The following is a 10,403-nucleotide window of genomic DNA, read 5'->3' as shown; positions in this document are numbered from 1 at the left end:
AATCAACTATAATAAATGAATATTTATTTTACCACATGTCAATCTCTTATGAATTTTGATATTTATCATTTTATTATATTTTTGAAATAAATAATATACACATATCAATTTCTAAGTTTTTTTAAATTTTAAATTAAAAATATATGTAAAGTATTAAATATAATAGTAATATAATAAATTATGTTTTACAATGTATATTATAATGCGATAATGTTTGCATGCCGTATTTTACTTAGGTTACACGATGTGAGAACATTGTGACATTGATCTCTGCATTTGGTATCAACCAATTTCATATAGCAAGGACATGGCTACACCGAAGAAAAAATGACCGTTGCTCCTTTCAATGGCTAGTCGTGGGACTTTTTGAAAAAACAAACTATAAATACTCTTTGAATCTTATTCATTTCACACCTTTCTTACAACATGCTTGCTCATAGTTCCTTTTTAAATACATTTTCAGGTGTATAAAAATATTTTACAATGCTACAAACTTGGTTTCAAGCCATGACAAGGAAATAGTTCACAAGCTCAACGATATCCACAACAAAACAAACCAACGTGGTAGTGGTCAATAGGAAGTATATATAAACAAATGACACACATTAAATATAGAAACATTTATTAAAATAAAGCGAATATGATCATATATCTTCTCACACACACACAAACAATTGCCTTCATGATTCCAAAAACGCCGTATACAAATATACAATTCGGATCATATATTTGTGTTACATTCTTTAAAAAGTTGTATTGTACTTAATATTAGGGGTGCTCAAAATATTCAAAAACTGAAAAACCGAACCTAAAAACCTAAAAACTGTATCGATTTTCAAGTTAACTGAATCGATATATTTGACCTTTTCAGTTTGGTTAACCGAGCCGGTAAAATCTTCAGTTTTTCGGTTCAGCTATGATTCATGCTTTTTGCTACGGACGGTTAACAAAAAAAAAAAAAAAACGAAAACTTATTTTCTATTTTTTTTAAAAATATTATTTATGCATAGACGATATCAAATGATTTCTTAGAAATTTCCAATTACAATTAATAATTGTCATATTATTTACATTTGTCATTTTAATTTTTAAAGCATTAATTGTCATTTTTAACATTTGTTATAAATAAAAAGGTTGATATAGATTAACATCCTCATTTGCATTTCATCACCATTTTATATAAATAACAAAACATTTGACTAGCTTTTATCTATTAATTAAAAAATATGTTTTTGTATGAGTCAATATTATTTTCCATATTCCTCGAATATTTGATAATTCATTTGTATTTGATTATTAACAGAACCAAAATATAATTAAACAAATTATACGGATTATTCATTGCAATTTTTTTTAGGAAATTTCTTATGGGATTCAATAATTTTAACATATTTTTTATTAAGTAGTAATGTTTAATTGATTAACCGGATAACCAAACACAAAAAAATTGGTTAAACAAATGTTGATCAACTTGAATTTTCGGTTTAGAGTTTAGATTCAACAAATAAAAGAACAGATAATCTTAGTTAACCTTATGAAACATTTTTTTTTTGTTCCGATAACCATCCATGACACCCCCAACCCAAAAGTGGCAAAAGAAGAGGGACAAAACCAGAATATAATAAAGATAAAATTGCAAAAATGGTCCCTGTGGTATGCAATTTTTTGGGGTTTTAGTCCAAACAGTGACTTTTTTGGATTGATGGTCCTTTTCGACTATTTTCATTGTAGAATTGGTCCCTGATAATCTTGAAAAGACTATATTGCCCTTTTATTTTATTTTTTCCATTTACTTAAATATTTTTTTCTTTTATTTAATTATAAATATTAAATCAAATCGAGAATGGGACCCACCTCTCTCTTTCTCTCTCTCTCTTTCTCTCTCTCTCTCTCTCTCTCTCGTTTTTCCCCTTCTTCCTGACGAACACCAACTCTTTCTTTGTGTTCTACTGCTGAAGACGAGAAAGGAAATCACGAGGACTCCCCAGAGATCAGCTATACATCTCTACCTCTGCTTATTGATCCATCTTTTTGAAATGGTTGCTTCTGCTCATCTTCTTCCCTTTGGTCAGTCAAGGAATCGAAGACCCATTTTCTTCTTCTTTCGATTGAGTAAACACCACCGAGATCCGCTGCAGCCCCCGTTTAACCCTTCACCCTCGCATATCACTTCCGAGGCAGAAGAAACAATGGATTAGGAACTGCGCGAGCAGCCTTTCTGCATCGCTCATCTCCTTCCTCAAACCAATCAATCATTGAAGAGGGTTGCTTGTTTGCTATCGATTTCGTGCCTCTTTTTCTTCCGATCAGCCATCGCCAAATCCCCACCAAAAACGAAATCCACATTCTTCATCTTCTCTATCTCTCGTTCATCTGAAAGGTATCGACTTCAACGATTCTTCCTTAGATGATCTAATCCGGTGGTTGATGTTTATGTAGGGATTCAGAAAAGTGGATCCGGATCGATAGGAGTTTGCGAATGAGTGGTTTGTGATCGATGTTTATGATAAGAGGGGGTTATCCAGCTTCTTCCAAAAACCCTTGGATTGAGGATGATTAGATGGGAAACGATGAGAAAGATTAGGTGTCTGAAATCCTAAAAGTGGAGAAGATACCTTAGAGCAGAAGCATGTGATCGATGGTCGATGATGATGAAGGGAGTATCCATCTTCTTCCATGTTCTTTACCCTGGTTACCAAAGTGATTAATTTCTCGATGTAGTTACCCAAAATCAAACCTCCATTCTCCCATTCCCGGTGATTTGTGTGCCAATGTTCTATGCGATTTTACCTCCATAAATATATTATATGAGAGAGAGGGGAAGGAGACGAGGATGTTGATAAGAACTGGTGTTTTTTTACCTATAGAAATCCGGTGGGTTTGGATGCCGACGATATGGATGATCGGTGGTGAAGACGATTCCTCCAAGTCCAGAGAAGTGAAAAAAGAGGAGGAAGGTAGCAAAACCATGTATCGGTAATTGTTTGGCTTGCTTGTCATCGAGAAAGAAGAAAGAAACATGGCTGGAACAGAGGGTAACAGCCTCCGTTTTCTGCTTGAGTTTGAGAGAGAGAGAGAGAGAGAGAGAGAGAGAGAGAGAGAGAGGTGGGTCCTTTATTATTTTTTTAATTGTTAAAATAAATAAATAAATATTAAAATTTAAGAATAGTGAAAGAAAAATGAAAAATAAATACCCCAAGGGTATTATAGTCATTTCAATTTTTGGAGGGACCATTTTCACATACAAACCACTCCAAAAGGACTACGAAACCAAAAAAGTCACTGTTTGGACTAAAACCCCAAAATTTTGTATACCACAGGGACCATTTTTGCAATTTTGTCTATAATAAAAGCACGTTAAGTTTTTAGCATGAGGTTGTTTAGTTTTTAGCATGAGGTCAAACAAGGTACACCGGGTTGACTTTCCCCATAAATATGCTTCGTTTGTGTCTGCCTTCTCAAATTAAATAAATAATTAATTTATTATAATAAAATACAAATAATATTAGTAAACAATATAAAAGATTGCATGTGTCATAACACATGTTGGTCAATTTCCAACTAGTTTGATCTTTTCACACATTTGACTTGCTTTCTTTTTAGGTAAAGTAGTATAATTTGACACACATGTGGCCTAGTGGATATCGGATAAAACCTTTCTTTGCAAGTGTCATAGTCTATATGGTTAAATTCTAATAGTTTATTTGCAAAATTAAATAAAAAGAATTAAACATTTCAAATTTAGATACGTCCAAAATATTGTAAATGCCCTGTAATTTATCAATGTGTGACCGGGCACTTAGGGATGGGACATGGACTATCCAAATGATTCAACTTACCATTCACTTATATACAATTTAATCAAAACGTTTCCGGAATGAGTATGATTAGTAAAAATCTTTGTTTTAACACTTTTATATTAAAATGAATTGATCCAAGATGTAATTCTGATGAATAGTCAAGTAAAATATAAAAGATGATTTTATAGAAAATTAGTCAAATGGAGTGGAATTCGTCTACTGTGTGCAAATAGTTTTAGTTTTTTTATATAAAATTTTAAACATACTTAATGTTAAATTAATTATATATTATATATTATATATTTTAATAATAAAAAGCGGTATCAAGAGATCAATTCCATACTTAATAATAACTAATTTTAATTTGTTATTCTCTCTTTCTTTTGACACTAGTTTAATGTAATATTAAAAGAAATTTGTGAGGGTAACGGAAAAAAAAAAAGAATGGTAAATGGATAACCCACAAGCATTTTGTGGGTTTAACAATAAATTGATGTTACAATAATCATAATCATTGCTCCCATAAACTCTAAAAAGGTACACTTGACAAATTTTGATTGGATAAAAAGTGGTTAATGAGTTGAAGGGATTCCTTAGGTTTGAAAGTAGGTACTTGATGTCCTGCTCCTCTAATCGTTACAAACATCAATCCATCATATGCAATCGTCCATCCACCAACCTTCAATTGCATTTCATGTATATGTTAGTAGTTTATAAATTATAATAAAACATTAATATATAATTATCGAAAACTTGATTTGATATTTGGTAACTAGGGTTCTTATTTAGACCCTTAATTAAACCTTGATTTTAGTTACCTGATTATTAGTATACCATGGAGACCATTCTTGAATCGTTTTCAAGCCAAGTTTTCTCAAAGAGAGTCTTGTAGATGTCACCGGAATTCTTCCATCTTGATCTCCACTGTAAACCCAAACACGAAGACCCCCATTCACAAGTTTTTTGATGGTCGGAAGCATGGATGCAGGAGCATCATGCCAAAATGTGATAGCATTGCTGTTTAAAGCACATATATAGCTCGTTATAACCAAAAGAATAAAGAAAAATAAATAAATAAAAAGAGTGAAATTGATCTTATTGTGAAAATTACCTACAATGCGACCAAGGGTAGGGAATTTTCGTGGTATTAGCATGTAGTGCAGCTTGTACAGCTGGCTTGTTCATATATGAATCAGTATATTCCGACTGACATGGATCGTACCCTGTTGGTTTCTTGTGCCACCCTTTCTGTTAACCATATATAATAGAACTCAATGAATAAGCATTGAATAATTAACTATTTATAATAGTTGGAGGCATATTGTTCTATTAAAATTTAAGGCATGTTTATGTGCATAATAATTTAATCAAGTCACAACCGTTTTAGAAAAAAACTTAAAGAGACAACACTCTAGGATACAAAAATAATGATTTAAGGAAAAAAATCATGAGTTTCCATCTCAAATCTTAAGCTTTTTATACAATTGCTCACATTTATTCATGCGAACCATTTTCCCAAGTAGGTCATTCTTTTTCAAGTTTTTTAAAACATCATTAATTATTCATATAAAAATAAATGGAAATAAATAACCAAACTACTCGTTTTAAAAATAACGTCTAAGTGAATAATTTACAAAGTTATGTAATGTTTTTAAAATACTCACATGCTTGGATAAAGTCTGAGGAGAGACATTGCCACGCATAAACACACGTAGAGTGGAATTGGGGGTGGTATCAACACACGTAGGTGCATACAAGCTATACATATCGATAAGCTTATAAACTTCAAAGTATTCATCCAACGATGTATCACAACTTTCAGTTGAATTAGGGCTGCTAAAGTTGCAATTAGTCTTGATATCATTATATACACGATCCGATATAACAGCGTGATCCCATGCATAACTAATCATACCCGTTTGATCAGTTCCATCATCCAATAACGCATTCCCAACCTGCATATTTTGTGTACATGTCACAAACATTGTATCACAACAAAAAAGTGTATCATATATTTATATATGCAACAATCCTCACCATAAATCCTATGAAATTTATGCGATCATGGTCGGCAATAATCTTGTTTGTATCAAAAATAAGCTCAGCTAGTTGTGGAACGTAGTGCCCTATAAACAGTAAAAAAGTACATCAAATAAAACCCCGCCTAGTGAGTGTATACAACAATTTATGTTTTAGAAATGTTGTAAATTATGCAAAAAAAAAAAATGTTATTATTATGTATAGCAAAAAGTTGTTTTATGCGAATATAATACCTGCATAACTTTCACCAGCTATGTAGAAGTCATGGGATTTGTACTGTGGAAACCTTCTAAACCATTTGATCAGAAATGTGTACGAATCCTGGGCTGTTGATGACAATTATTACAAAGTGAATAAATATATTGTTGTGTGTGTGTTTGTATGTATAAAATATACCTGTGATTTTGTCGCCAAGTTCCTTAATATCATTGCTAGTATTGGTGTACGAGAATCCAACACCAACAGGGGACTCCAGAAATAACAAGTTGGCAGCTACGAATATGATGACAAAAAAATAAAATAAAAACATTATTCGGAGTTTATTTATGTCAGTTTTGTTGATAGATAACAACGATTTTAGTTAGTTTTTACCTTTATTCCATGCGTAATCGTTCAAAAGGAGCCCTGATTTGCTCTTTTTAACTACAAATGGGCCTAACTCCTCCAAACCCCCAAATCCAATTGAAGAACAACCTGGACCTGTATTAAAATTTGCAAAAATAAGATTAAATAACCAAAATTAAAAAATAGTTGCGTCAATCACCTTTTATCGAACATTTGATGTGCTAGTCATGAAATCCAACTTTAATGCTATAATACTATGAAATATAATTTTATATTCATAACTCGAAACTAGATATATTTCTCTAGTATTGTTAATTCATCTCAATTCGATCGCACGGCATCATAAATAATAAAAATAATTATATATTTTTCTCATAAGACTATTAACGTCAAACAAAAACCTCAAACAAAAGTTATAATTTTAACAATTATTTAGCATCAAAAGTTTCGGTATAAAGCAAATACGGACAAAAAGGCAAGATTATAAGAGGCCAGAGCCCACATCGATACAATGTGGGCTTTTGTCAGATACTTTGTGGGCCTAAAAGCTGACTACTTATTTACTAGGTCGAATTGCCCTTTTTAAAAGCTGTCATAAAACAAAACGTTTTCAGAACTTTTAACTATAAACGATATTTTACTATAAAATTTATAAAAAACATTTTCAGATATAATCGGTTTGAAATAAAACCAATTCTTTTCCATCTTTAATCTGATTTAGCTTTGTAGAATAAGCTCAAATGGATACATGTATGTGTTAGGGTTACTATACATAGCACATGCAATTGAATGAATCTTGAAAGAAAATAACAACTCTACTTAGGTTATTGAACATATGGTAAAAGAGAACCTAGTAAAGGCTATCTCGAGCCTTGACGATATTGTCTTTGGTCTTTTTTGCTTATAACCCACATGGAATAAAGTGAAGTGGTCACAATAAGATAAAAGGGGACCAAATGCTTTTGACATCTTTGTCAATGATGAATGTTTAGTGGTGTGATTTTACAATCACGAGATAACTTTTTTTCTTCATTTGAATCCAACAAAAGTTTTAATAGACGAGTGGATGTATACAATCTTAGTTGTACTTTCAAAATAGTCATCAGAACTTCACGTTTTGGCATCCCTTCCATTAGACCAACGTTAACCAACTTTAGACAGATAAATCACAATGTCTCATACCAAAAAAACCTAATGCCCATATTTCAAGCACTTAAACTTAAGAACACAACTGTGAATTCTCACATGTTTGCTGCCAAGACAAGCGTGTGAGGACAAGTTACATAGTAAATACACATGTGTGAATATCGGATTGGATTATATCTTTGAGCAATGACTGAAAATTGCATGGGTCTAAACATGTTCTAAAGAAAATCTAACTTTTAGACACATTGTTAGCTAATGAACGTTAGACCATGTCTATTCTATTTGACACTTAAAGGCCTTCTTGTGTGCAATGTCTAATAAAGTTCTATTTATCTTTTCCTCTAATAAGTAATAGCCTAATTTTTATCCATCAAATGAACACCAATACATGTTTTCTATAAGTAACTAAAAAATGTACATTCCAAATGTTGAGGAGTAATGTAAGCATAGATATGTACGAGATTCATGTGGGGAACTATTTAGATTTCATCATTATTTATAGATCTTAACACCATTTTAGTTAGTATTCTTGCAACACATTATATTACAATTTATATACATAGTAATCATAAAATTGATACTTAGTAATTATTTTTCGAATAATATACTTTGTGAGGTTGCAATACATATGTTATACCCTTTCCGGATATCGAAAGCATCATAGGAAAAGTATATCATGGTTAATAAACCCTATCAAGTATCAACCATTCATCCATTGATCATTTGTGTATATGTTTTACTTTTCATCTTCCACAAACCAACTTATACTATATAAGGTCAAATGACAATGTACTTCTCTTGATCTCTTAATTTTAATTTCATATTTTTATTTGTTTTCATTATAATATTATATTTTGAAATTTTTACCAAATTATAATAATATTGTCCAAATAAAAAAGCAATCTTTATGGGAGATATAGATAAAGTTTTAAGAATACTATAACTTAAACCTTTAGGTCTTAAAAAGAAAAAAATTGATATTATAATGTTATAATTAAAAAATAAAAATAAAATATTATGAAATTTCTTACTTTGTTTCTAAACCAAAGTGGTTCTAACCCGTTGGTATCCTGATAGTGTCTTTCATGTTTTAAGTCGAAGGTTCAAATCTCGTAGTGGACATATATATATAATTAGATGTTGGTTTACAAGTAATTTATATTTGTCGGTTAAAAAAAATCAGTTTATTAGGTGTCAACATTTTTTTTTTCAAGTTGTAATAGAAAAGACAAATAAAAAACAAATGAAAATTGGCTTCCACCATGTTTATTTGTGTCCAAGTCTAGGACCATAACTCCACCAGCTAGCCTCTTCTCCCACTTCCCATGTTCTAAGTCATTGAGTGAATGTGTCGTGTTGCATTGGATTAATATTTTATTTGAAATAAATCATTATTCTTGTTGAAAGAATTGAAAATATCAAATTTAATCTTAATCAAGTTTACTCTTATTATTTGGTAAATTATTTTTCTAAGCATCACATAAGACATTTTCTAAATTAAGTTGTTCTGATACAATATAACAAGTACATCGCTTACAAAATAATCCCTATATATCCTAATGTACAATATTTTTATTGTATTCATAATAATATTATTTGTTTTAAACTTATCAAATGCTAAATAACATTACGTCATGCATGACAGACATGATGTTACCTTCTTTGGCATATGATGCAAATGTGGATAATCTATACGTTTAAAATTTCGATTCAATCACAATGACGTTGTCTTTCATTTTTATTTTAAAAAATACATAATTTTTTTATTATAATTATATTTTATTTCGTCCTATGATGATTCCAAGGTATTTGTGGTATGGAATGTGTATTGGGATTGACAACAACTAGCTATAAGGAAAAAAAATAGTATTTTAAATAATTCAACAATTTAACAATAACCATACACGATCATAAGATTAAAATGCAGTTTCCTGGAAACTAATTGTTCTTCAATGTATCAAAACAATTGGTCCCCGTATGAAGTATAATACTGTATGCAATACGCTAAAAACAAGATACAACCTATCTGGTAATTCAAACCAATAAGAATATGACACCAAGCATTGTGTAGAATCAAATGATTTTTCAAGTTTTGGCCCTATTATCATGAAATTATTATCCTTAAATCTCCTAAAGAAGTACGAAAATGCAGTGATATCTTTCTTTGTTTTCCATGACATAAATAAGGTAGAACAAAGAGCATTAAATGTTACCTCCATTGAGCCATAGAAGGAGAGGCTTCTTCTCAGGGCTTTCTTCAGCTTCAAAGAACCAATAAAACAGTGCTCTTCCATGGCTTTCATTGACTGTAACATATCCAGCATACTGCTTGAAGCTGACCGGAGGCTGCCCTGGAAGACGGAACACTCGGTCAGCTTCTTGCTTGGCAAATGCTCGACCAGTTGGCTTCTGCTGATCGGAAACGGCCACACCCCACCGGAAAATGGATATAGAAAATATGAGGATGAAACTGGAAGTCCATGGGGAGTTCATACTATGTGTGTATGTGTGTGTGGGTTTTGAAATGATTGATGGACAGATAGTATGAATATATATATAGAGAGAGAGAGGTTTTGACCATAAATGTATAGGTAGCAAGTTTCTTTTTCATGGGCATCAACTTTGGAAATATCTATTTAATTGGGACCCTACTAAGTAAGCAACTTGAATTTCATTTCTTTAGTTTCAAAGGGTTACTTGTAAAAATCAATATATGATATAAATATATTATTTTAGTAGTGTATATAACTTAACTTTTTACTGTTTATGTATTGATATATCATTTTAAAACTATTTTTTTTTACCGTCTTATGTAACATCTCAATAAAAACGTAATAAATAAATTACATTAAA

At 31.0% G+C, this 10,403-nt stretch overlaps 1 protein-coding gene across 1 annotated transcript; it reads right to left on the bottom strand.

The window, feature by feature from the left end:
• Positions 1-4,252: 4,252 nt before the first annotated feature.
• LOC145011177 (serine carboxypeptidase-like 34) lies at positions 4,253-10,092 on the bottom strand. Its single transcript, XM_078969834.1, has 9 exons — positions 9,764-10,092; positions 6,432-6,539; positions 6,237-6,332; positions 6,074-6,166; positions 5,838-5,926; positions 5,465-5,755; positions 4,912-5,048; positions 4,619-4,817; positions 4,253-4,479 (listed from the first exon to the last, which is right to left on the bottom strand). The coding sequence occupies exons 1-9, from the start codon at positions 10,041-10,043 to the stop codon at positions 4,330-4,332; spliced, it is 1,443 nt and encodes a 480-aa protein (XP_078825960.1). The 5' UTR covers positions 10,044-10,092; the 3' UTR covers positions 4,253-4,329.
• Between the last annotated feature and the right edge of the window lie 311 nt (positions 10,093-10,403).

The sequence above is a fragment of the Lactuca saligna genome, chromosome 8, assembly GCF_052625555.1.
Source record: "Lactuca saligna cultivar CGN05327 chromosome 8, ASM5262555v1, whole genome shotgun sequence".
Taxonomy (NCBI): domain Eukaryota; kingdom Viridiplantae; phylum Streptophyta; class Magnoliopsida; order Asterales; family Asteraceae; genus Lactuca; species Lactuca saligna.
The sequence above is the reverse complement of the archived record's forward strand: the minus strand, read 5'-3'. Positions and strand labels throughout refer to the sequence as shown.